Source organism: Leucopleurus acutus (assembly GCF_964270905.1).
Source record: "Leucopleurus acutus genome assembly, chromosome: 3".
In the NCBI taxonomy this organism is placed as follows: domain Eukaryota; kingdom Metazoa; phylum Chordata; class Mammalia; order Artiodactyla; family Delphinidae; genus Leucopleurus; species Leucopleurus acutus.
Genome location: NC_139145.1, coordinates 14429805 through 14456669, shown reverse-complemented (window position 1 = coordinate 14456669; position 26865 = coordinate 14429805). Strand labels below are relative to the sequence as shown.

General features: G+C 53.1%; 1 protein-coding gene across 1 annotated transcript; it reads left to right on the top strand.

The window, feature by feature from the left end:
• Window positions 1-8077: 8077 nt before the first annotated feature.
• Window positions 8078-25172, top strand: LOC309960108 (H-2 class I histocompatibility antigen, Q10 alpha chain-like). Its single transcript, XM_082836705.1, has 8 exons — window positions 8078-8259; window positions 12040-12147; window positions 17269-17529; window positions 18954-19229; window positions 21688-21975; window positions 22094-22189; window positions 22515-22547; window positions 22726-25172. Exons 2-8 carry the CDS (start codon window positions 12099-12101, stop codon window positions 22788-22790), a joined length of 1068 nt encoding a protein of 355 aa, XP_082692831.1. The 5' UTR covers window positions 8078-8259; window positions 12040-12098; the 3' UTR covers window positions 22791-25172.
• The last annotated feature ends 1693 nt before the right edge of the window (window positions 25173-26865 follow it).

Here is a 26865-nt window from a genome sequence, read left to right as displayed (position 1 = left end):
TAGGCGTGCAGGCTTCAGTAGTTGTGGTGCATGGGCTCAGTAGTTGCGGCTCACAGGCTCTAGAGCGCAGGCTCAGTAGTTGTGGCGCACAGGCCTAGTTGCTCTGTGACATGTGGGATCTTCCCAGACCAGGGCTCAAAACCATGTCCCCTGCATTGGCAGGCAGATTCTTAACCACTGCGCTAGCAGGGAAGCCCTGTTATGTATGTTCCATGAGGAGGAACCAGGATCCTGCTTTAATCGCTACACTACAGTTTCTTGACTGTTCGGCAAATGCCTTTGTTTCAGCATTCCCTATTTCCCTGATTAGTAGCTGTTTGAATCTGCCCTTTGGAACTCAGGAAAGGTCTAAGATGCTTAAGTCCTTCCCCGAAAATAAGAAATGGGGGACCTGGAAAGGCTTTTGTGCCCAGGAGGGCCCCACAGGACTCTGCTCAGCTTCAGCATGGAGGTACATACAGAAGCGGTCTGAATGGGCCTTATTTACATCCTGATTCCAAAAGCGTGCTCTAAAAGACATATTTATGGGAGGTACAAAATACGGGGTGTAAGATGGGCTGCAAGGATGTATTGTACAACACGGAATATAGCCAGTATTTTGTAATAAGTGTAAATGTTGTGTGACCTTTAAAAATTGTATAAATAGGGCTTCCCTGGTGGCGCAGTGGTTGAGAGTCCGCCTGCCGATGCAGGGGACACGGGTTCGTGCCCCGGTCCGGGAAGATCCCACATACCGCGGAGCGGCTGGGCCCGTGAGCCATGGCCGCTGAGCCTGCGCGTCCGGAGCCTGTGCTCCACAGCGGGAGAGGCCACAACAGTGAGAGGCCCGCGTACCACCAAAAAAAAACAAAAAACAAAGGAGCCGACACCAAGAAGCTTGCAACAACTAACCACACCTCTCCCTCACCTTTCCTATAAGAGGGCTTTGCTGAAAGCTTTCGAGGAGTTTGGGGTTTTTCAGGCACGAGCCACCCATCTGCTTGCATGGCCCTGTAATAAACCTTTCTCTGTTCCAAACTCTGGTGTTTTGGGGTTGTTTGGCCTCACCGTGAGTCGGGCACACGGACTTGCGTCGGGCACACGGACTTGCGTTTTGGTAAGAATCGTACACTCTCAGAAGGGAGAGCGGGCAGGCTCATGTGAGTAGCTGCCCTGAATTCCTTCCGCAAACTGGTTCTATGATGTGTAAAAATGTTTGGGCAGAATATCCATTGAGGAGGGGAGGGGGTTTATTGTATTGATACTTCCTGATTTTCATCCCAGCTCCACCTTCCCAAGTGGAGGAGGGATTTTAGTTCTTATTTGGTGTTGATCAGAAGTGTCATGGTTTCAGTGCATGAAGGGAACTTCTTATCTGCAAGGCTAATTTTACTGTAATGAGGGCATAATGAGCAAAAGGTTACATTCTGACCCCCAGAGATTCCCACCTTTTGCCACCTTTCTTTGTCTGCCTCTAGGACCCCTGTCACCACAAGACGTATGGTTTCCTGCCACCTGGCCCATGACCCCCCTTTTCTCTGCTCATATCTAGCAATCTGCCTGCTCTAACTCTTAGAAAACTCTTGCTTACACACTCGCTGCATTCCCTACACCAGCTGCTACCCCTGTTGCATCTACAGCTCAAAGCAGAGACCAGCGAGAAGCAACTTCTTAACACAAGCAAGGAGGGTGATGCTTTTCCTGCTTTTTGCCTCATTTACACCACCACCTGGAAGACATGACAGAGGATCCAGGAAGGCCCAGTGGAGAAAAGAGGTAAACCAGAGTAGTGCCTCCCTTACTCCATCCTGGGCTCCAGCCTCCTCTGGCCAGTAGCTAGTCTCCGGGGCTCTCTCCAAAATCCCACCACTCTGTCAACACCTGTTCCTAGGTCTCCAGGACACCCCCTGTGGGGAAAAGACTCTTTCCCAGTGTTGATGGATCTGTTACAGAACCGTTGACTGAAACCTCCCTCCTTGGCCAGGAACAGTGATAACCACTTGCATGAGTTGTCTCGCAACAAGAGGTCCCGATAATGAATGCCGTGCTACCACTGAAAACTAACCGGAAGAATCTGGAAGCGGCCGAAAGGAGGGAGGAGACAGAAGTCCCTGTGTCCTACCGACCTCCCAGAATCCTCCTCACTGGAATCCATCTTGACTGAGAGATGTGTGCCACCAGGAAGGACCCTGAGTCAAACCAAATATGGGCCAAGCAAGATGATTGTCCAGAGACAATCCAAAAACTAACCCCATTACCATACAACCCAAGACTGTAAGCCACGTGGCAGAGCAGCCCTCCTGGGTTCCCCTACCCTGCTGCTCACAACCCAGGTGCCACTTCCCAATAAAGTCTTTTGCTTTGTCAGTACATGTGTCTCCTCAGGTAATTCATTTCCGAGTGTTAGACAAGAGCCCACTCTTGGTCCCTGGAAGGGGGTCCCCCTTCCTGCAACAGATCTGTCCCTAGAATACATTTCTAAAGGAGCCTGGCTATTCCCTGACCCTGCTTCTCCTCCCAAGTATAACTCACCTCAGTTAGGTTTCCCGGGCTACCCCTATTTCGTCACCTCCTGAGGGTTGACAGCACTGCCCACACTGGGAGGTGGAGGATTGAGCAGCTGAAATCAGTTCAAGAGTAGATGGTGGCCTCCGAGAAGGGGCCATCTCTAGAGGAAGGAACCTGGATAGACCCCTGTCCTCTGCTTCCCCTTGTCCAAACCCTCCCAGTGTGACTTTTGTTCCCCTCCCTGTCTGCTTTCCTTCTTACCGGATTTTAGGTGCAGCAAGATGTAGAGAGATATGGAGTCCCGTGTGATTCCCCAGGACTCCTAGTTCCTGGGGAAGCCCCAGAGCCCAGCTTTGCTGCTGGTGACACATCTCCCATTGTGCAGCTCTGTGTATACCCACGTCTTCCGGTCCCCAGCCAGCCCTTCACCCAAGTCACTGCCCACCCACCTGCCTCAAAAAGAAAAGAGATTTAGTATTTCAGAGACTGTTGTCCAAGTTACACAGTTAGCAAGGACCGACCCGGGGCTGGACCCCAGGGCTTCTGAGTCCTTGAGGGGTGGGAGTGTGGTGGCAAAATCACTGCGGTTTCCCTCCAGGTTTGCAGAGATCCTCTGTGTGCTCTGAAACCTCATGGCCTGGCTTCTAACCCAGCACTACCGCTTCCCAGCTCTGTGATCCTGAGCAGGGTCCTAACCTCTCTGTGCCTCTGTGTCCTCATCTCTAAAGTGGGGATCACGCAAAGGGCTTGAACCAGTGATGTCAGAACCGCTCAGGTCACTTGTGACCTAGAGATGGGACCCTCTGCCCTTCCCAGTGTTCCAGTCCCTGTTGTTCTTGCACGTGTGGCATCAGAGGCTCAGCCCAGCACACCTGGGTACATTGCCTTCATGTGCCTGGAGGACCGGATGGTCACCTAGTCTGACACTGAGCATCAGAACGTGGAGTCCTTGAGGCCATGGTTCCGAGACAGGAGGGAGCCTCCTGGGAGTAGAACTGACCTGGGTGCTGGGCTGGCAGTGCTTGTTCCAGGACTACCTGCATGCCACGATGGGCTACCTCAGTGACAACCAAGGTGAGTGATTCAGGAGGCGGCACAGCGCCCCGCTGCAGAGACCCCAGGCCTGAGGTCCAGGGCCTCTCACCTCACCCAGCAGGTCAGGGGGCAGCAATGCGGCCCCTGCTTGGCTGGCCAGTGCCAGTACCCTGGGGAGGGGTAGGCTGTCAAGGTTGGGGTGGGGGAAGCAGCCCTGAAAAATGGGCAATTCACCTAAAAGCACTGTGTAGAGGGGAGGATCATAAAACAGACTCCGAGGGCTTCCAGTCATCCACGTTCAATGTCCCCGAAAAGCACAAACGCAAAGTGCACGTTTTGAAAAGTTCCTCAGGCATTTTTTTTTTTTACACTTTAACATTTATTTTGCATATTAAATATACATAAAACCTTTTCAAATAGTAAATATTCTCAATAATAAAATTTTAATAGTGACAATGTGTTTGAATATGCATCATTATTTTTGTTTTTTTAATATTTATTGGAGGATAGTTGATTTACAATGTTGTGTTAGTTTCAAGCGTACAGCAAAGTGAATCAGTTATACATATACATATATCCACTCTTTTTTTTTTCCAGATTCTTTTCCCATATAGGCCATTACAGAGTATTGAGTGGAATTCCCTGTGCTACACAGCAGGGTTTTATTAGTTATCTATTTTATATATAGTAGTGTATATATGTCAGTCCCAATCTCCCAATTTATCCCCCCCCCCACCCCTTATCCCCTGGTCACCATAAGTTTGTTTTCTACATCATGCCTCTATTACTGAGTTGTAAATAAGTTCGTTGGTACCTGAAAGAGTCCTCAGGCTTTGAGCAGAAAACCAGTGTGTGAGGCAGCCTGCGTGACCCCTGGGTTCTCACCTGCCCCCCACCTCTCACCCCAGAGCACCCTTGATGAGGCTGGGGCCTTCCAGGGTTCACATTCTCCAGCTCATGGCCAGATTCAAGGTCCCGGCTGATGGCAGCGTCCAAGGGTTTTGTCAGTTTGCTCTGATGTGGAGGACTACATCCCTTGGAGACTGATGGCTGCCATCATGTCACCCTCAACACCAAGTGCAACTGGGATGCAGCGTGGCCATTGAAAAGCAAAGGAAGTCTGGTCTGGGGCATGAGTGTGTCTACCTCCTGAAGAGGTTCCTAAAGGACCAGAGCAAGCCCGTGGGTCAGACAGGTACCTGTCCCTCCAGCCTCTCATCCCAGCAGCTCACCGTGTCCACGGTCCCACCAGGTGTAACAGCAGGGTTTGGGACCATCAGTGTTTAAGCGGTGCCCAGTAGAGCTGATGGCCAAGCTGTGCTGCCTACTGCTTCTCCCGTGCTTAGAGACTATGCATCCACAGTATCAACACCTCATTCAGCAAAGGCGGAAGCACTACCCCGTGCCTGTCTTCTGGGGCTACTAGGCTAAGAACATCCCAGTGCCCACCCTGGGGCTTTACCATCTCCTGGACAGAGGCTGTCCTCCTACAGAGAGGGCTGAAAATTAATTAATTTTGAAATGAACGTTGAGCAAGTGCACATGGCACAAGAGTCTTGATTCCACATCTAGCAGCACCTGTCTACATCTTTATCTCTTCACTTGGAAAACGGGGGTAAATTGCATGCACCTCCACACTGGTACAAGGACCACATGAAATTTCGAAAGTGTTCAGTAAGGTGTGAAACACTGTTCACAGGTAAAGTGACGTCATTATTGTCAATGGATGTAGCAGGATACAGGGGCTCTCTGGGGGCATCTTCCTCCCCCTCGAGTGTACAGGCACTCACCTGAGTTTACCTGAGTGCCAGTGTCAGTGTACAGGAGAGGCTGTGAGGAACTGTCTTTCTCTTGTGTCTCCTTTCAAAATGAGGCTGTGGCTCTGGGTGACCAGAACTCAATGGATTGGAGAGCAAGCTGAGAGGTGCTGCCAGGACCTGCCCCAGAGGTGCAAACGCACCCCTTTGTCTCACTTATGGACTAGATGTTTCTGTTTACAAAATGCCTCCTTGACTGGAAGAACAGAAACATGGTGCATTTTGCTAACCCAGCTGGGCTCCATGCTGCCTCTCTCAACCTGCCTCCTCCGATGTGAGTCCCAGACCCTCCTCCATTTCCCATCCTGTTGCTGGAGGCAGGTGGCATAGAGCAGCCTTAACTCAGGTCTTGTCCTGGGACTTGTAAGGGGGGGTGGGAGGAAGGTCCAACAGGGAGGGGATATATGTATACATATAGCTGATTCACTTTGTTGTACAACAGAAGCTAACACAACATTGTAAAGCAACTATACCCCAATTAAAAATAAACAAACAAAACAAAACAAAAAACAGTTCCAAACATGATGGAACACCTGCTGTGCACCTGCACTCTCAAATGTGTGTCATCTCAGTTAATCAGCCTTCCTTCATTTCCTTGTCTTTTTTTAACATCTTCTAAGCAAAACTCTTTGCTAAACTCTCGGTAGATTACAGTTTACCTCTGTGGTTAGTGAATTTCCAGAACTTCAAAGATCAGATGTATAGAAGAGTCATTTTACCAGCAGTAGAGGCTACCCGGGTGAGGCATTCCAAGCAGGTGTAAAGGGGGTCCTCAACTCACAGAAATCTGGGGCTCTAAGGGGAGGGTGCTGGTGAGTGTGAAAACCCAGGTGCTCTGGGTTCCCAGAGCAGAAGTCCTGGGGTGCAAGTATTCGCTGCTCGGGGTTTGCCCCCAGAAACCGGGGCGGGGACAGGGACAGGGAATGCACCCTCTCATCCTGGAAGGGATCAAAGGCTGGGTACCTTTGATCAAAGCTGGGTACCCCGTGTGGCTCCTCCTGGTCCAAGGTGTGGATGGAAAGACTCTCTGGCAGGAAGCTCCAGCACCCCGCATCCCCCCTGTAGCTCTCTCTTCCCCTCCATTAACACCCTCTTCATGGGTTTGTGCCATAAGGCAGGTTTCTCAGGATAAGTTTGCCAGGACCATGGTCACTTTAGCTTCACATCCTCACTGGCCAGGAGCCCTCATCCACTTCAACTCCTCTCTCCTTCCACACCACACACGCCCCAGTGTCCCTCCTGACTGTGGACCTGGACAACTTTTAGTATTTCTTCTCTTGCCTTGTCTTTCTCTGAAGGTGAGCTAAGCAGAAGTTGGAAGGTGGGGGAAGTGTGAGAGAGGGCAAGGGCTCCAGCTCAGTGAACTTTGTGGTTCCTTCCTGCTCTCAGGTGATGGTAGCCAGCACTCCCCCACAGAAGGAGGCCTGTTTACCATCTTCCTTCCTCCTTCCTCCCCTCAAAGCTCTCAGGCCAGAGCAGTGAAGACCTTATTGGTAGATGAAACTTACCCAAAGGTTGTGAAGGGTGAGAATTTTTTTTCTCATAAATTTATTTATTTTTATTTATTTATTTTTGGCTGCATTGGGTCTTCGTTGCTGTGTGCGGGCTTTCTCTAGTTATGGCAAGCGGGGGCTACTCTTCATTGCAGTGCATGGGCTTATTGCGTTGTCTTGTTGCAGAGCACGGGCTCTAGGTGCCCGGGCTTCAGTAGTTGTGACACGTGGGCTCAGTAGTTGTGGCTCACAGGCTCAGTAGTTGTGGCGCACGGGCTTAGTTACTCCGCGGCATGTGGGATCTTCCTGGACCAGGGCTCGAACCCGTGTTCCCTGCATTGGCAGGCAAATTCTTCACCACTGTGCCACCAGGGACGTCCCTCGATTAACTAGATTTTTCTGATGCCCAACTTCCTCTATTCTTTCCCCTCCTTGTGTTCTTTTGACAATATTAAAACGCAACAAACGTTGTGCTCTAGACTCAGATCGTTGCAATCCGGCTTCTCCTCTCCTGTTGGCCTGGCAGGACACCACGTGTGTGGTGGCCCCGAGACAGCGCAAAGCTGTACTTCTGGCCTTTCCCTCTGTTGTGTAAATTGCTCCCCTCACTCGCCCCAATCAGGATCACCAAGGCTCTTCCTATGAATTTTCAAATATCAGGAAAGGCCCAGCTGAAAACTATTATCCTGAACATGGGAATCCCTGGTCAGAATTCAGGGGGTCTGTGAACCCAGATGGGGAAAATAACCTTTATTTTCACTAACTTCTAGCTGAAATTTAGCCATTCATCCCCTGATGAGTAGAGGTAGCAAAGCTCAGTGGTGTTAGCAGGACCGTTGCCTCGGTCCCAACAGAAACCACAAGTGTTTTCGTATCACATGACAGTTGTCTCAGACACCGCCCGACTTTCCAAATGGCTGTAACTTGAACTTCACTGCCTGGTCTCGTGGTCTCGTTTCGTGAGGCAGGAAATAAGCATATGTGCTGTATTTCACAATTACCGCAAACAATTGGGTTTTTTTCATGTTTTCTTTTCCCGAGCCCACCAGAGGGCGCCATCAAGGACCTGCGGGCGGGCCCCCCAGGGTGCGTGCGGTGGAGCCGCAGCCAGAGCCCGGCCGGAGCCTGAACCTGAGCCAGGGCGGGGTCGCAGCTGCCGCGGCCCTGGGGGCACTGAGCGCTCTCCCGCCCGGACCCCGGCGAGGGACGCGTCCTACGGTCGGACGGCGGCCGGCGTTGGCACGAGGCCCCTGCCCCACAGCTGAAGACGGACTCCACCGGGACCGGCACCCTGGGGCAGCGCGTGAGGCTGCCGATCAGGCGGCCGCAGAGTCCCGGGAGTGCGCGGGACCGGCAGTCGCCGCTGCCACCACCGCTGCTGCTGCTGCAGCTGCTGCTGTCGGGACTGGTGCGGGAGGGCGCAGCAGGTAACCGGGCGGAGAGGTGTGGGAGCCGGGGCGGACACCCAATCGTCCCTCAGCCTCGCGCCTGTGGCGGTGCTAGGGAGAGATCCACCAAGAACGCAGAAGCTATTCTGGGTTTGGGGGAGGGGGCCGGATGGTGAATTGGAGAGCTGATCCAAGATCGCAGGGGTCGCTGAGCCCCGGGCTAGGCAGGGCCCCTGTTTTGCCGCCTCCCATTTCAGACCCCTGATCGGACTGAGCGGTCAGTAGGGTGGGGACCCCAGGGGACCCAGCCGACGCCACAGCTTCCTGGGGGTCCCTTGGCCTCTCTGGAGGACGCCGCTCGCGCTCACTTCCCAGGGCTGGGTCCTCCAGGAAGGCCCTGGGGAAGCTCCGTGGAGGCAGGAACCTGAGCGTCGCCTGCACAGCCTCCGCCTGCTAGCTCGGCGAGGCACCTGCCCATCGCTATAGGTCTCCCTGGCTCCTTGGCGAGGTTCTCTCGGGTTGCCCGGGCAACCCCTTGTTGAGGTGGCGGGTGATGCGGAGCAACAAGGGTTTTTCTGACCTAGCGGGGAATTTCCATCCGTTAGCCATTTCCGTTCTGCGCGCAAAACTGCTGGGCCGGACCTCCCCCGGGATTCCCGACCGCTACCACCGAGCACCGCCCACCCTGACCGCACAGATGCCCGAAAGTTTATTAGCACAGGCGGGAAGTGTCCACCATCATGGCAGTAATAATAGCTGATGTCCTTTATTCCAGGTTCTGTTCCAAGGGCTTCACGTCCAAGAAGCCATTTCGGCTCTTAGAACACACAAAATTTACAATTTACAGATTTAAAATAGGGCCCAGAGTGGGCGCTAGGTGGCAGCACTGGGACCCAGAGTCGGAGTTCTTAGATTTTTTGTGCTTGGACCCTGTCTCAGAATGTTTTTAACACAAAAAATGACATACATAGGATTCCAAAGGAACCCAGTTATGTTTTTATAAAGCTACTAAAAAATTTAAATAGAAATATAAGTTTGTGATATGTAATATATGTGCTTCTAAGTTAGCACATTAAAGAATGCATTAGATAGCAACAATTCCCAGAATTTGGAAGTAGTGAGGGTAAAGCATATTTCCAGGTGTCTGCAACAACGGTCACGTGATTCGAAAACATCTGTGGCTTCTATCAGAGACCAAAGCACAGGTTCTGCAAATCCTGCTGAGCTCTGTTGCCTCCATTCAGCATGGGAGAAAGGCCAAACTTCAGCTAGAGGTTAGTGAAAATAAAGAGGTTATTTTTTCCCTCCAAGTTGAGGCTCCTGAACACAATAGGATGCATCTCCAGGAGGATTCAGCCCTCAGCTCCCCATGGGAAACACTTGAAGGAGAATCACCCTGGATGTCTGGGCAGGAGATCAGGGGAGAGAATGGAGCCAGGGATGGGGACGAGTTTGGCCAGTGTCCCTGGAACAGGGACCCCAGGGGAGTGGGGCTGTGAACCTGAAAACCAGGACTGGTTACACTGTGTCTCTGGGCCAAGACTGTAACCAGCCCTGGTTCTCAGGTTCACACAGCCCCTGAGGATCCTTCTTACAGCTCCCCCCAGGGGTGATACAGGGGCGCATAGGCGATTCCAGTTCTGCATGGCAGGGATGGTCATGGGTGTGTGTGCATAGACCCTGTAGCCTTGTGAGGGGAATGGCCAAGGCTGGCCCAGGGGGACAGGTCCCCAAGCCAAGAAGGAGGGAAGGAATAGAGGGTGACCCTGGTGCGTGCCAAACTGTAGGAAAGAGATGGCACATGGCAGGGAGGTAGCTAGGCATCTCCAGCAAGCCCCCTCAAACACTCCTGGGTGCCAGGCTTTCCCTGCAGGAGGTGGGGAATGAAGAAGTGGATTTCAAGGGGCATATGTCATGAGTCATGCAGCAGGGAGTTCTAAGCCTCATAGCAGCTTAGAATTGAATCCTATGACAAGGATTCAGTTATTATCCCCATGGTAAAGATAGGGACACTGAGGCTCAGAGAGGTTAACTGGCTACCCGGGGTCTCACAGAGTCTCACGGCTCGTTAGGACTTGGGTTCCAGGCTGGCTCTGGAGCCCATGCTGCCTCAGGCAGAAGCTGAGGCAGGGAGTCCTGGCCCGGTGAGAGGAGATGGCAGAACTAACCCATGGCCCTTGGGATCAAAACTGTGAGAGACAGATTAAGTAGAGATAAATGATTACAAAGCTGGTTACTACAGCAAAGCTGGAATTAGGGCCTGGGTAGTGGGGGTGAGAGCAGGGTAAGGGCCGTACTCTTGGGTATCTGGCCTGGGCAACCAGGGGGCACCGAGACAGGAGCAGCATCAAGGGCAGGCTAGGGGAGGGACTGCAGAGGTCAGTCCTATAGAACTTCAAGGGCCATGACCACTGAGACTGCTTCTGGTCTCCCTCTTCCCTTTTCCACCCTCCTCCTCATGTGACTCTGCGTGCCCTTGTTACTCTGCCTCCCCCTTCCTGCACTTCTTCTCAGGTTCATCCAAGCCAGGGATTCAGGGTCCCCTCCCTGCTGTCCACAGCCACACCCTTTCTGTGGCCCAGACCTTGCCCTTGAACTCCAGCCCATAGGACCTGACCCAATTTGGCCTCAAGGAGAAACTGAGGCACGAAGAGGCAATCTAGCCCTTTTTTCTCCTCCCCAGGCTCATCTCTTGCATTTGTAGTCGTCCCTTGACCTTGGTTTTCCTGAACACACCACACTCTTTTTCATTCCAGGCATTCCCACGTGCTAGTGCTTTTGCCTAGAGCAGTCTTCAAACCTTAGAATCACCCAGAGGGCTTGCTGAACTACAGAAAGCTAGGACCCACCCCCAGAGCTTCTGACTCAGTAGGGCTGGGGCCCAAGAATTTGCATTTCCCCAGGCGAGGCTGATGCAGCAAGTTCTGAAACTACACTAGACTCACACGAGCCCAAAATTTCCTTCCCTCCTCACGCACCCTACTGCCAGGTAACTCACACTGGTGAGGTCTCCTCCAGGTTTCAGCCTACAAGACCCCTGACCTCGGCACCCTCCTGCCCCAGGATGCCCCCGGCACCTGGTACTTCTGCTCCCCGACACTTGTCAGCCCCCACTGGCCTTACTGGATCTGCTTGTGTAATTGCTCGATTGTCCCCTTCCCTGCCAGACCTGAGCTCCCTGGGGGCTATGTCTGTCTCTCTGTCCCCACACACACCCCCACCTGGCTCAGTGCCTGGCTTGTAGTAGGTGCTCAATAGATGTTTGTCAAATGAGTAATATTGCAAGCGGAGAGAGGTCAGGGCTGGCACAGCTGAGCAGGTGGGCAGGGCAGAGCCAGGTAGAGCCAGGAGTACCTGGGCAGCACATAAGAATCACCTGGGAGTTTTCAACGCCCGCCAGTGTGCAGCCCTCCCTTACCCCCAAATCCACTAAATCCATATCAATGGCAGGATAGTCAAAGCAGCGTTGGGCAGCCGGATGGAGAACCTCTAGCAAAGCCCAGTCCTGGTTTCCCTCCTCTCTAAGTGGGAACAATCAAGACCTGCCTCACAGGAATGCAGGGAAAACACCACGAATCAATACTTGTAAAGCTCAGGAACCACGCCTGGCACCAAGGCCCAGACCTCAGCCCTGCTGGCTTTGTGCCTGGATGCCGGGGGGAGCTTCCAGCCACTCCTGTGGCAAAGGCCCCACATCCCTCTTCCCTCTCAACGTGCCTCTCATTGTCATTCCATACTATCTCTCCCAGCAAACACAAGGATGCTTAGGATGTTTATACCTTGAGATTCATACTTCCCTTTTCCGTTTCTCCCTTGCAGAGAGTCCCTGGGGGCTGCCCTTGGTGGCCGATAGCCCGGCGGCCAGGGCAGAGGTGGTGATGGCAGAACTGGCACACCTGAAGTTGGAAAAGAAGCCATGGCCTACAGGTAAGATCGTGCCTATTTGCTGAACAAGGGGTAGGATGGTGGAGGCCAGGAGCCCCCAGTCTGCAGGAGGCCGTGTGCACAGTCTTGGAATCTGGTATACTGTCCTGGGGTGGGGGAACTCTGCCAGGGTAGAGGACACAGAGGCCAGAGCCTTTGGAGGGTGTCCCAGGGGATGAGACCTGACCTCCAGTGAGCTGGCCCCTCACTCAGTCATCTTTCCCCACCCCCGACTCCAGCTCTCTCCTTCCCACGGCCACCTCTCCCATCGGAATAGGAAAGCTCTAAGACTAAGAAGATGAGGTCTCCATGCCTGTACTTCTTCCGTATTTTCATTATCTCACCGAATGCTCTAGCACTCTGGAGCAGGTCAGTTAATTGCACCCACTTACAGATGAGGACACCAAGGCTTGGAGCTGTGAAATAACTTCCTCAAGGCCACGCAGCTAGGAACTGGCAGTGCTACGTGGATTGTGGGGGAAGTGAGGCAGATGCACAGAAGTCTCCTGGGCAGAGTGGGAAAGGGGCTGGCCTCCTCCCTCCTCCACCACAGTCAGAGGAGAAGGCAAAAGGCTGGGCCAAGGCGGGTGCAGGACGGCTCCTTGCTGGGGGCTGGCCACATGGCCCAGTGACCAGGAAGTGGCAGTGGAGGGGGTCGGGGGTGGGAAGCTGATGATACAAACAGGCCCTGAAGCAGTGATGGGCATGTAGCCACTTCCTTAGGCCACGTCACAGCAGGAGCAGATCCCCCTGGACGCCTGCTGTGTGTCCCCCACTTCCTCCTGCCATGGTCCCACAGTGCGTGGCACTGACCCCCCAGCCTGGCAGGTGGTATCACCTCCAAAGCCAGGAGATGGCCCCCTTCGGCTTCTTTTGCCACACTCTGGGCTGCAGCCCAAGGCATGATGATCCCTCCTGGGCCCAGTTAGCAAGTGGGAGTCTAGTCCCAGCTGAGACGGTCCTCCTGGGGAAAAGATGGGAATGGGCAGGGTGTGAGCCCCTGCAGAGAGCCGGCTGGGCTCTCAAGACCATCTGGCAGGCAGAGCAGAGAGCAGTGGGATTTTCAGAGAGGAAGGGATGGCAGGCCCCTCCCTGGATACATGGGAGGCGGTACCTGGAAGTCAGCTGAGGGAGTCACAATCATGAACTTGCCCTAAAAGCAGGTCCTTGACTCTCAGGATGGGTACCAGATGCCAGGACGTAGGCCATGGTGAAGCAGTCCAGGGCAGAGCAGATGCCAGGAACCAGAGCCCTCGTGGCAGGGAGGGCTAGGCCAGAGGGCTATATCCAGGCCATTCCAGACACCATCTGGACAAGCCTGGGAAGGATTCAGAATTCAGCCCCTTCTTTCACCCCTACACCTACTACACTGAATCACACCACCATTTTATTTTTCCCCTGCATTCTTGCAGCAGCCTCAGAACACCCCAAGCATGCTCCTGCCTCAGGACCTTTGCACTGACTTTCCCCTCTGCAGACCTGGAATTCTGTCTCCCAGATCTTTACATGCTGGTTCCTTGAGTTCTTTAATAGTTTCCTTTCTGGGAAGACCTTCCCTGCCCATTCTATCTAAAATTTTCAACTCCTCCCCTGATATTTTGTATATCTCTGCTTTATTTTTTTCCCTCAGCACTTACCACTATCCAGCCTACCATACATTTTACTCCTTTATCTTGCTTATCCTACATTCATGTAAGCTTCCTGACAGCGGGCACTTGGGGCTCTTTGGGTTATCCCAGCATCCCCAGGGCCTCGGAGATAGCCAAACGGTAGGTGCTCAGAAAGTACTTGCTGAGTGGGGCGGCAGGGTGGGCCCTGCTGGGCCATATGATCTAGGCTGCCAGGATGAGCAGAGCTGAGCCATCTTAGATTGCAGCCAGGATGGTGTCTTGGGAGGGCAGAGAGTGGAGAGATGCCATGGGGAGGGGCCTTCTCATGTGTCCCCAGCCACTCAGTGTCACCCAGAAGTGGGTTCACTAAAGGGTGGGTGAAGGCAAGGATCACCTGGAGAATCTGGGTGCGCAGTCTGTTCCTGCCTTTCACTACTGGTGTGAGCTTTGCAGGTGGCTTTGCCTCCCTGTGGCTCAGTTTCCCCATATGTCCTAGATAGGTACAATAGTACCCTCCTGATAAAGTTGTTATGAGGGTGACCTGGCCAACATCTTATAAAGTGCTCAGGACAGGGCCAGCCCCTAAGTGCTTTAAAAGTGTTTCGTAAATTTTAATATATATGTATCGATCGACTTCCCTTCATTTTAACTAAAAATAACTGGCCACTAAAGCAGCTAACATTAATAAATAGTAACATTACATAGTAAGCAAGGTCGTGCACCTGCCCTAACAGAACGACCAGGTGTGTGTTGCTCCCTTTCCCACCAGGCCTGACCTCAGGATCGCTTGCTCGTTCCTGCATTTTCCGCACCTGGGGAAGAGCACATCCGTCCCTTCACGGCCTCTTTGCTTAGGTGATGGGAGCACCAGGGTTCCTGGGCCTCTACTTCTGTGTCCCTCAGTCTTTGGCACAGCTTTCAGAGGATGTCCTTGCTCCCAGATGGTGCATTCTCCTCCCTCTCTCTCTCCCTCCCCCCTCCACGACCCTCCCCCGGCCCCAGGACTCACTAGCCACCAAACTCTCAGGACCTAATGGGATTCAGTCGAATACTGTCTGTTTCCTGTAGCTGCTGTAACAGATGACCACAGCTTGGGGGCTAAAAGCTACACATTTATTCTATTTCAGTTCTGGAGGTCAGAAGTCCAAAATGGGTTTCACTGGGCTGAAATCAAGGTGTTGGCAGGGCCAGCTCCCTAAAGAGGCTGTAACGGAGAATCTGTTTCCTTGCCTGTTCCAGCTTCTAGAGCTGCATTTCTTGGCACGTGGTGCCTTCCTGCATCTTTCTCTTCTCCATCTTCACGTCACCTTCTCCTCTGACGTCATGGACTCTCCCTCCGCCTCCCTCTTCTAAGGACACATTAGGGCCCGCCTAGACAATCCAGGATAATCTCTCCATCTCAAGATCCTTAATTTCATCTGCAAAACTCCTGGTACCATATAAGGTAACATTCAAAGGTTCCAGGGATATCTTGGGGGGGGCCATTATTCAGCCTACCACACTATGCTTCCTGAGCTGTGGAGACAGAGGCAAGACAGAAAGCCCAGCTGGCATGGCTTCCTCACCACCCAGGAGGCCAGCAGCTACCCAAAGACACAGGATCTTTGCCCTCCCTCACTTCCAGGGCAGGTAGAGCTGCTGCAGATCAGAGCCAAGGAGTGGGTGGGTCACCTTGACACAGAGAAACCGTAGCCTCTGTTCTCCCCAGCGCCTTTGTGCCTGTTCACAGCTGCCAGCACCGGAGCACACCACACTGATCTTAACTCAATGGTGTGCAAGCAAACAGCACCGTGAGAGAGACTCCAGGCATTTCCCAGGAGGCCCACACCAGCCCAGACGCGATGTTAACCCTTCACTCAAACACTCTTAACATGGACCCCTCTTGCCTCCCATGAGGAGGTTTCTCCAGCCGTGAGAAGAGAACACCTCTTTCCTCAGCTTAGAAAAAGGCAGCGAACCCTGGGGAGAGAATCTGGGCTGCCCTCTTTCTAGTGCATGCCTTTGAGTGCTATACGTGGCCTCCCCTGGACCTCGGTTCCTTTATCTGTAAAATGGGGCCAACCACACTGACCTCTTAGGTTTATTGTAAAGATCAACTGAGATAGTGAGTGAGGAGCCGTTAAACCAGTGCACACAGTGGTCATTCCAAAAATGGCAGCTGTGATTATTGTCACTGCGATTCATGTTCTTATTTTTTGTCCAGTTCAACAAAGGCCAGAAGTAAGTGCTCACTGTGTGCCAGCTGTGCTGCTAGGCCCTGGGGAAACAGCGATGACAGAGTCAGATGTATTGCCCACCCTCATGGAGTCCACAGTTTCACAGGGAGCACAGGACACTATTGAGACCCCTCTGAGGGACATCAGGCTGAAATCAGGAGGACTTCCTGGAGGAGGGGATACCTTACTGCAACCTGAGGAATGAGGAAACTGGCTGAGAGAAAACAGAGAGGGGAGTGCAGCAGGTGCAGAGGGCCTGGGCGGAGTTTGGTGTGGCCTGAAATAACAAGAAGGCAGTAAGAAAAGAGCTGTGAGTGGGGAGATGTGTTTGACTTCTCCTTTCTCCCTTGAATGTTCAACCATTGAGCACCTACTGTTTGCCAGAAGCTAATCTAGGTGCTGGGGAAACAGAGCAATCCATACAGGAATCGCTGCCCTTAGGGAGCTGACATGGCAGAGGAGAGACAGACCGTTAACAAGACAAACAAAGTGCATATTCTCTAGGAAGTGTAGTGCTATGGAGAAAAATAACAGAGACAGGAGTGTTGAGGGATAAAAACTTCTGAGCAAGAAGTTTTTTAAAAATTAGGTAAGAGAATAAGCCAGGGAAATCTCTGAGAAATGTGGCCTGCGTTTCTTAAGATACAGCATTTGTTTTAATAGCTGGAGTCAGGACTGGCTGCTAAGTAGATTTCATCTCCAGCACCAAGTTTAACTGATGAGTTGGCGCTTTTGGAGACATAGTAGAGGGGCAGCATTTGGACTCAAAAGAGATTGACTAGTAACGTCTGCTGTGGGAGCAGGAGGGAGTGGGGAACGGAGTCAAGATGCCACCAGCTTGGCAGTGGTGATTCAAGCTAAGAATGACGGCCAACCTTTCCCAGGTATGTCTGGGCAATGAATAATTCCACATAAATTAAGCTTCCAAACAACCAACTCTTAAAAAGAAATCTTTTTAATTTGAAATGGGAAACCAGACAATCATACTTATTAGAGATGAGTATAAAGTATGAGTAAGTAGACCCTGAGTGAAGAGCTGAGAAACTTTCTGGGAAGAAAATCCATAAGCCTTAATGCATGAACTTAGTTCTCAGTGCTTGACTGATTCTGTCTATATTTAAACTCTTTGGATGCCCTTATTTTTTCCACTGAAATTCCCAGTTCTTGCTGATAACGAATTCTCTGGATACGTTTCCACTGCCAACCCTACCCAGCACACTGACCACCCTCCCCCGACCCCCACCCAGTGCAGACCCAGGCAGTCCATGTGAGCCTGAGACCAGCCTGTGTTTCCACAGGGACACACTCGCTCCACTACTACTACCTGACCCTATCAGAGCCAGGCCCAAGCCTCCCTAAGTTTCTGGCTGTAGGCTACGTGGACGACCAGCCCTTCATCCGGTTTGACAGTCGTGTGGGCAAGGCTGAGCCCCAGGCCCCGTGGATGACGCCGATGGATGCCCAGTACTGGGAGACGGAGACCAGGAAGCAGGAGAAATGGGCGGAGGTGCAGCAGGTGGAGATGTGGACGGTGATGGGCTACCACAACCACAGCAGCGGTGCGTTGGGCGGACTCCCCACGCTTCACGCTCTGCACACTGACCCTCGGGGCAGCCATGCCCGTCATAGGGTGTGGGACAAGCTTCTGATACTTGGCTCTTCTCAGTCTCCTTCCCCCACAGCCAAGCAGGGGCCTCAGGGCCTCAGAATCAGGGCTTCAGCAGCCAGCCCACAGGCCAGTGCAGCAGGCCTCCACAGGAGCAGAGGGCCCATGATAGCTCCCCCTCTCCCCTTGGCTACCCAGGGTTCTGGACCTCAGCAGACTGGGAGAGGCTTTTCCCTGCCTCACGCACCACCCTCACATCACGCCTTCCCACCCAGGTCCTCAAGATGCCATCTCAGCTTCCCCATCTCAGCAGCAGCGAGCTTACAGCTACCACCAAGGCTGCTGCTAATTCTCAAGAAAGTGCTTATGGTGCACAGCTCGTTCACACAACACCCTCCTGCTCTGTGACCAGACACACCCAAATGACCAAACTAAAAGCCTCGGGTCCCCAGAGGCCTCAGAAAGAGTAGATATAGGGCTTCCCTGGTGGCGCAGTGGTTGAGAGTCTGCCTGCCAATGCAGGAGACACGGGTTCGTGCCCCGGTCTGGGAAGATCCCACATGCTGCGAAGTGGCTGGGCCCGTGAGCCATGGCCGCTGAGCCTGCGCGTCCGGAGCCTGTGCTCCGCAATAGGAGAGGCCGCAGCAGTGAGAGGCCCGCGTATCGCAAAAAAAAAAAGAAAGAGTAGATATAAAGGACAGCCTGGGAAGGGCTGTGCACCAGCCCAGGGCCCCCGGGATAAGCATGGCATGACGTAGTCTTAGCACTGAGGACATTATACACCCATAAGTAGTGTGGGATATGAAATAAGGATGTGTCTAAATATGAACTTGAGTGTTCATCCCACATGAGAGGCCCAGCAGGTTTCTCAGCCCAGGCTGCTTATCAAAATTACTTGGGAGATTTTTTTTAATAAACTTATTTATTTATTTTTGGCTGCATTGGGTCTTCGGTTCTGCACGTGGGCTTTCTCTAGTTGTGGCGAGCGGGGGCTACTCTTCGCTGCGGTGCGCGGGCTTCTCACTGCGGTGGCTTCTCTTGTTGCAGAGCACGGGCTCTAGGCGCACGGGCTTCAGTAGTTGTGGCTCACGGGCTCTGGAGTGCAGGCTCAATAGTTGTGGTGCACGGGCTTAGTTGCTCCATGGCATGTGGGATCTTCCCAGACCAGGGTTAGAACCCGTGTCCCCTGCATTGGCAGACGGATTTTTAACCACTGCGCCACAGGGAAGCCCCAGTTTTTGTTTTTGTTTTTTAAATGCTGACACCCTGTCCCTCCACCCTTTGGAGTCCCCTCTGGGTGGTGGGCTTCTCCGTGCCTCTCAGGGACTTGACACCCCCGGCCACCACTAACCAAAGTCTTCTCACCTGCACACACAGGGATGCACAGTACTCAGCGCATGTTCGGCTGTGAGATCCAGGAAGACGGCCGCTACAGGGGCTTCTGGCAGTTTGGCTACGATGGGCAGGACCACCTGTCGCTGGACCTGGAAACCCTGAGCTGGGTGTCAGCTGAGCCCGTGGCCATACGGACCAAGCACTGGTGGGAGACAGAGCGCTGCTACGCAGAGTACGACAAGGCCTACCTGGAAGGCCCCTGCCTTGCCTCTCTGCACAGATACCTGGAGCTGGGAGGCCAGAGACTCAGCCGGAGAGGTAAAGCCCACCCTGTGGCAATGCAGAATGGCCCCATGCTCCCATTGTCGAGAGCCATCCCATTTGACAGAGAAGCCTTTGGGGGGGGGGTGAGGAAGCAGGCAGTGTCCCCCTGGCTCAGACAAGCCCACTGGGACCCAGAAAGATGGCCAGCTAGCCAACAGCTTTTTCCTGCAGAGGAGGAAGAAAGCCCAGACCACAGGCCTTCAAGTGAGGTGGAGTGGGGAGTTGTGGAGCCTCCCCTGTCCCAGTGTGGTCTTGGAGAATAAACCCCCTTTTTCTGGGCCTCATTTTGTTCATCCACAGAGCGAGTGGGTTAAACTAGGTGCTCATAAAATCCTTTTGGGGTTTAACATCCTTTGGCTCTGCTCCTTGGGAAACAGACCCCAGGCCCCAGGGTCTGCATCCCTCACCACTCCCTGGACCACTGGGGACTGCCAGGGAAACTGAAGCCCTCTGCCCCTCTCCTCCCTCGTACCCCTCATGCTAAACATGCTCCCCAGACTCCAGGTGCATCGCAAACTTCTCCTGAACCCAGTCAGCAGGGCTGGAGACACAAGGGCTGGGATGGACACTAGGGAAGGTGGGTGCTTTGGGGTGCCAAGGGTGAAAGCCTTGCGGCTGTGGTGGTCAGAGAAGCTGCTGGGGGTGGGGCTGATCAGAGCACCCAGCACACCGTGATGTCTGGTGATTGAGCAGTGGGATGTGAATCAGTTGAGGTAATGGGGAGGATATTCCTCAAAGGGAGGACAGGACAGGTAACATCAGGAGCAGAAGATGTGATTATGAGAGCAGAGCCTGGTGGTTCAGGGCTCAGGCACTGGAGCCTAGCCTCTAGATACACAGCTCAGCTCCAGGATCTGCTGGCTGTGTGACCTTGGGCAAGTTACTTGCCCTCTCTGTGCCTCAGTTTCCTCATCAGTATCATGAGGATGGTAATAATACCTGCTGCCTCCCCAAAGCAAACATATTGGTGTGCGTTAAATAAGTAGTGTGGAACTCTCATTCAGCACCAGGTGTTGTCTTCTGTCCTTCACCTGGTAGATTAGTCAGGATTCACCACAGAAACAGAACCCACAGGATGCATAGAGAGAGGAAAAAAGAGATGTGTTCTAAGGAGTTGGGTCACATGACTATGGAGGTAGAGAAGTTCCAAGATCTGCGGTCAGGAAGCTGTAGACCCAGGAAGAGCTGATGCTGCAGGTCCAGTCTGAGACCAAAGGCCTGAGAACCGGGAGAACCAATGTGTAGTTCCAGTCCGAATGCTGGAAAGTTCGAGACCCAAGAAGAGTCAGTGTTTCTTTATTTATTTTTTTTTTTTTGCGGTACGCGGGCCTCTCACTGTTGTGGCCTCTCCCCTTGCGGAGCTCAGGCTCCGGACGCGCAGGCTCAGCGGCCATGGCTCACGGGCCCAGCCGCTCCGCGGCATGTGGGATCTTCCCGGACCGGGGCACGAACCCGTGTCCCCTGCATCGGCAGGCGGACTCTCAACCACTGCGCCACCAGGGAAGCCCAGTGTTTCATTTTTTGAGTCTCAAGGCAGGAGAGACCCGTGCATCGGCAGGCGGACTCTCAACCACTGCGCCACCAGGGAAGCCCAGTGTTTCATTTTTTGAGTCTCAAGGCAGGAGAGACTGTTTTGAGACTCAAGGCAGTAGTCAGGCTAGAGGAGCTCCCTATTACTCAGCCTCCTTGTCCCGTTCAGATCTTCAGCTCAGTGAATGGGCTCACGCACACTGCAGAAGGCAATCTGCTTTACTGAGTCCACGGATTCAAATGTTAATACCACCCAGAAACACCATCACACACCCAGAAAGATGTTTGACCAAATGCTTGGGCATCCCGTGGACCAGGGAAGTGGATACAGAAAATGAACTATCACCCCTGAATTACGTCATTTGGAACTCGAACTCTGAGCGGAAGGAATGATGAAGGAAGGCCCTGAGCGCTGGCAGAGGGCTGTGGACCAGCGTCAGACTGGGCTTCATGGCCAGGATGTCCAGCTCCGGAGCCCACAGTCATAACCATTCTCATTATAGGGTCAGAGAAGTATCATCCTTCTTGCCCTCATTTAACAAAGTCTTATTAGGCACCTCCTGTATGCAGGAAGTCACGGGGGAAGTATGTCAAGCCTCTGAGAAAACCCCAGAGTCTCTGTAGGGAGAAGGGGGAGGGTCAGTCTAGGGCCCAACAGCCCCACCCAGGACCCTCCTTGGAGGTTGGGGGCAGGAAGTCATATCCCCCTCATGGAAGTTCCCGGGACAGTGCCCCTCTGGAATGGTGGGCAATGGGTTGTCCCTGCTTGCAGCAGTAATTGGGTGCCTCCCCCGGAGAGAGACCCTGTCCCTATTTCCTTGTCCTCCACCCTGGAGGATGCGGGAGGAGCCCGGGATTAAGCATGAGGGATGGGCAGAGCGCAGGCACTCAGCAGCCTTCCTCGCTCCCCCTCTCCCTGCAGAGCCACCCACAGTGCGGATAACAGAGCACTCGGCCAAGGATGGCGGCACCACCCTGAGGTGCTGGGCCCTGGGCTTCTATCCACACAACATCTTGCTGAGCTGGTGGCTGGGGGAGAAGGAACTGGACTCCGAGTATGCGGAGACACGCCCCAGTGGGGACGGCACCTATCAGACGTGGGCGGCTGTGTGGGTGCCGGCGGCTGTGTGGGTGCCGGCGGGGAAGAAGGCCCAGTACACCTGCCGCGTGCAGCACTCCAGCCTGAACCACACGCTCACTGTGTCCTGGGGTGAGGAGCTGGGGCTTGGCCCGGAGCGGGTGAGGAGGGGCTGGGGAGGGCCCAGGGCACCTGGAGACAGTCCCATGGACTGGGAGTGGGGGGGGCCCTTTTCTCTGTCTTTTCTTAGAGTCCTCTCATCCTGGACTTACTGCCATGGTTATCTCCCTCATCCTGGTCTTGCTGGTGGTTGTTGGTGGTGTGACCTTGACCAAGTGCATTCAAGGTAGGTGGGGAAGAAACAAAGGAGTGGGAGGCCCTCTGGCTGGTCCAGCCTTATGGGGAAGAATGCTGTGCTCCCATCCCTGCAGCTAGAACTGTTCCCTCCTGGGGAGCAGCAACTACTGCTGAGGTCTTGCCCCCTGTCCCCCACCTGTGGAAAAGCCCAAACGTCCCCACCCCACAGCTGCACACCACCCCGAGGACCCTGCAGATCCCACAGTCAGGGGACACCACTGGGCCTGACTTTGGGAAGGGCCCAGAGCGGGAGCGGGAGGGAGAAGGTGGGGACACACCACCCATCTCCTCTCTTGTGTTCTCTTTCCCCACAGCCAGGAATAAGGAATCTTACGAGCAAGCCCCAGGTGATTGTGGGCTGGACCGGTTGGGGAGAGGAAGCCCCGGGTGTTCTCAAGCATGGCGGGGATGCCTTGGAACTCAGGATGGGGGCGGGGCATGGGGTGGGTGCTTTCCCTGGCCTCAGCCTCCTGCCCCATCCCACCATCCCGGAGCCGGGGTCACCTCCCTCCTTTCTCCCTGCAGGTGGAGAGGACCCCCATAATTCCCAAAGCCCAGCAAGAGCAGGGGCTACTCCACTCATCTGCTGACTGAAGGTCACCGTCACAGATCAAGGAGGTGGTTTGTGGGCTGTTTGGGGACCTGAAGGCCCCCGGCACTGGCTGGCTGGTATGAAATCTGACTGTGAAGGGCCCACCCCACCCCAAAACTGAGGCGTCCTCACCCCTATCAGTCTTGTTACAAGTGGTCTGTGCCACTAGGATGGCTTTGCCATCTTCCTGAAGTCCTTTGAAAAGTCTAATTATTTCCTGCTTCGGGGACGGGGAGAAGGGCAGTAGTAATTCCTGATTGTTTTACACTTGACAATTTGCAAAATGGTTTCATGTTAAGTGTAAATCCCACTTGAGCTTCTCAGGCACCCTATGAGAGTTTGGCTGTGTTATTCTCATTCCCACTTCCCGAACGTGAAAACCAAGGGTCTGGGCAGTCAGGGAAGAACCAGAACAATAGTCAAAGAGTTACAGGGGCAGCATCCTTCATGCACCTGCTAGCGTCAGCAAGAAATGGCTGAATGCCTGCCTCATTTATAAGTGTGTTCTTTTATGTATGTCTGATCCGCTTTTGGGAAGATTCGAGTGTTGGGGCTGTGAGGGTGTAGGGGAGGCGGCAAGGGTGGGAACATGTGTATGTGAGGGTGTGTGGGTGTGTATGTGTGAGGGTGAGAGGATATAGGGTGTATGTGAGGGTGAGTGTATATGTGGTGTGTGGGTGTCCTTGTGTATATGAGGAGAAGCTCAGAGAGACAGGTGCCTGGGGGCCTGTTCGTTGGTCCCAGGCAGCTGGAGGATGAGAAACAACACAGGCCATATTTTCCATTATTTCCTGTCCTTTTGAATGATTTGAATTTTTGCAATAAGCACGTGTTACTGTTACAATAAGGGAAAGACCCCTTTTCGCTGTGTCCTGTGGAAATGCTTGTGAAGGATATGTCTGGAGAAGGCCCAGCCTCACCTTTGCATCTTCAGTGGAGCAGAAACCCCATGTCTCCTCTGTGAACAAGAATCCAGTCTCACGGCCATTTGATGTGCTAAGGGGCTGGGACTCCAGAGCCCTGGCAGAGAGAGGGAGTGCTCGTAAAGGACACAAGGCCAGACCCCTCCCAGGGCACCCTCTGCCTCCCCTTCAGCTGACCCCAAGGTGTGACAGAGCCTCCTGTGGGGACTTTTGAAACCTCCGTGTCTGCAGCCCTGGGAGGCTCCGAGCCTGAGGATGTGAACGACTGTAATACTAGAAAAAGATTCAGCCTGCCCTGGTGGCCTGCAGGACCTCAGCAGTGAGCTTGTAATTATCAGATTGTCCTGAAGACGTGTCTTAAATGTCTGTCTTTCTCAGTGATGGTGTCATGTTCCATATATGCTGAGCAAACCACATACTTAGCGGAGTTCTGAGCACTGTACTGTATACTAAGCTGTTTAATCCTCAAAGCACACCTGTGCGGGAGAATTAATACTCCTGTGCTACAGGTGAGGAAACTGAGGCCCAGGGTCCCGCAGCTGGTTCATGCCAGAGCTGGGATGTGAGGCCAGCTAGTCTGGCCACTGCACCAAAAGTCTCAATGACAACTGTGCTGTTCTGTAAATAGGCAAGAAAGTATAGGTCTGCAATCCCTTATCTGCAATTCTGAAATCCAAAAAAAATGCCAAAAGCCAGAAGTTTCTTCCTAACTTTGTCATCATAACCTGACCTGGGGGACTTTCCTGGTGGTCCAGTGGTTAAGAATCTGCCTTCCAATGCAGGGGACATAGGCTCAATTCCCGGTCGGGGAACGAAGATCCCACATGCTGTGGGGCAACTAAGCCCATGAGCCGCAACTATTGAGACCGTGTGCCACAATTAGAGAGCCTGTGCACCACAACTACCGAGTCTGCTCGCTCTGGAACCTGCCCACCACAACTAGAGAGAAGCCTGTGTGCCACGAGGAAAGATCCCATGTGCCGCAACTAAGACCCAACGCAGCCAAAAATAAATAAATAAATATTAAACTAAAACTAAAAAAAAAAAAACTGACCTGGGAGAGAGGTGGGAGGAAAAACAAACCAAAAAAAAACCTTAAAGTGAAGTCAGGTTCTGTGCTTCCACTGCAGGGGGCGTGGGTTGGATCCCTGGTCGGGGAACTAAGATCCCATATGTCGTGCGGTGTGGCCAAAAAAAAAGTGTTATTCATGCTCATTTATTCTTCTAGTGCGCCTTTTCACAATTTTCCACAGAAATATTGATCTGGGGGATTATGGGGCGTCACCCCAGACCCCTCTGGAAGTATTATGTAATATTCAGCATCCATACCTGGGTAGCTTTCTAAAGCCCAAAGAATTCTAAATTCTGAAATACATCTGGCCCTAAGGGTTTCGGGTAAGAGATTATGGAACTGTATTAATAAGGTTTTGCAGCAATAAACATGTTTTATTTTTACAGTTGTCTGACTGGTGAGACAAGTTAGGAAACAGGGCAGGTCTGGCCCCTACAGATAGGAGGCACAAGTGCCCAGGTGGACCCTCAAGGTTCCCTCAGCCCTGGATGCACTTAGGTCCTCCTGAGCAGAAGGGGAAGGGGTAGAGGCAGAGTGTGTTTGGGGAGAAGCAGATTGGAGGAGGCTTCTGGCCAGTCATTCTCTCTTTGAATTGGTACAGCTGTGTCACCTTTCTGTACCCTACACCTTTCTGTACCCTACACACCTTTCTGTACCCTACACACCCACCTCCTCAGCTTTGGTCCTGCCCAGCCAAGTGTAGACCTTAGACTGGCAATTTGCATGGCTTCTTTGACGCAAGGGCATTGAATATTCAAGAGGGTCCGGCTTCTGTAAGTGCAAGCCCTGGGTAGAATGGGCCGGAAGTTCCCGTCCAGTTCTGTGCTTCTCTGTGTCTAGGACCCTGAATACCTCTGGGGCCGTGGGATTATAGGACCATCCCTCCAGATGAGGAAAAGGGGTAGAGAGGCCATGGACTGGAACAGTCCCACAACAGCCCCTACAGGACAGTAGCAGGGCCCCAGGCACCTGCCACCCAAAGGCTACAGTCATTTAGCTCTTCCATTAGCCTCACTGGCTACTTGGTTTAGAAACTACCAGAGGGCAAAGGCCGAGCAGTCAATATCTGTCCTGGATATCCATCAGCAAACCCTAGTTTTTGCACCTCACGGCCTTTTCCTGCTGGCTTTCCTCACCCTCTGTCCACTCAGCCTCCTGCCTTCTCACCAGAACACGACATCTGCAAGAAGACCTGGAGCTCCGGGACTAGGGGACTGGTAGACGGAAGTGCCTGAGGTGAAGGGACAGCCGCTACGCCTACCCTGGCCTGGGGGCCCTTCCTCCCCCTTCCTGAGTCCTACTAACCCTTCCCTGCTGAAGCAGCCCGCACCGCAACTTCGCACCCCAGGCAGAACCTACCAGCCTTTATGCTGCCAATGGCGCCACCGTCCTGACGTTCAGGAAGTGTCTGCTCCATAACTGGGTTATGAGATCCTCGGCAACTGAGCAACTGCAACTGTATTTTGTTTTAATCATATTTCCCTTAGAGGCTAGTTCAGTGTTTTGCCCATGGAACCATAAAATACATTTTAGGGGAAAGAACCAAAAAGTATATAAAAATAAAAAATAAAATAAGAGATTTAAGACCTAAAGGGATCCTAAAGCATCTCTAGGAGCCCCTGATAATTTGACACTCTCACTAACTACCCCACCCCGTCATGCGACTCCCCTCTGCTGAGGTCTTGAGGCCTCTCACATTAGAGTCCTTCCTGTCCAGGCTGTGAGCTCTCTCAAGTGTGTCCCTCTCTTACCTCCCACCGCCTCCCCAACACAGATTGGTCTAAGTCTGGTGCACCTGCAAAAACTGAAGCAAAGGCAGATGCTTCAACTAGCACCCGCCAGCCAGGTAGGAAGTGAACCTACGGGTCCTGAGCCTGATTCCACAGAGGAAGGAACAGGCCCAGAGAGCATGGCGGTTTCCCCTAACCCAGGCTTTACCCCACCCTCATTTTTGTTTCTCTGCTTAGTAGCAGCTTGTCAGTGGTTTCAACCAAAGTCCGGGGCTATGGGCCCAACTGGACCAGCCCGGATGCCGGCCTCTCTCCTGGGTTCCTTCCTCAGCCACCCCTGCCAGGTGA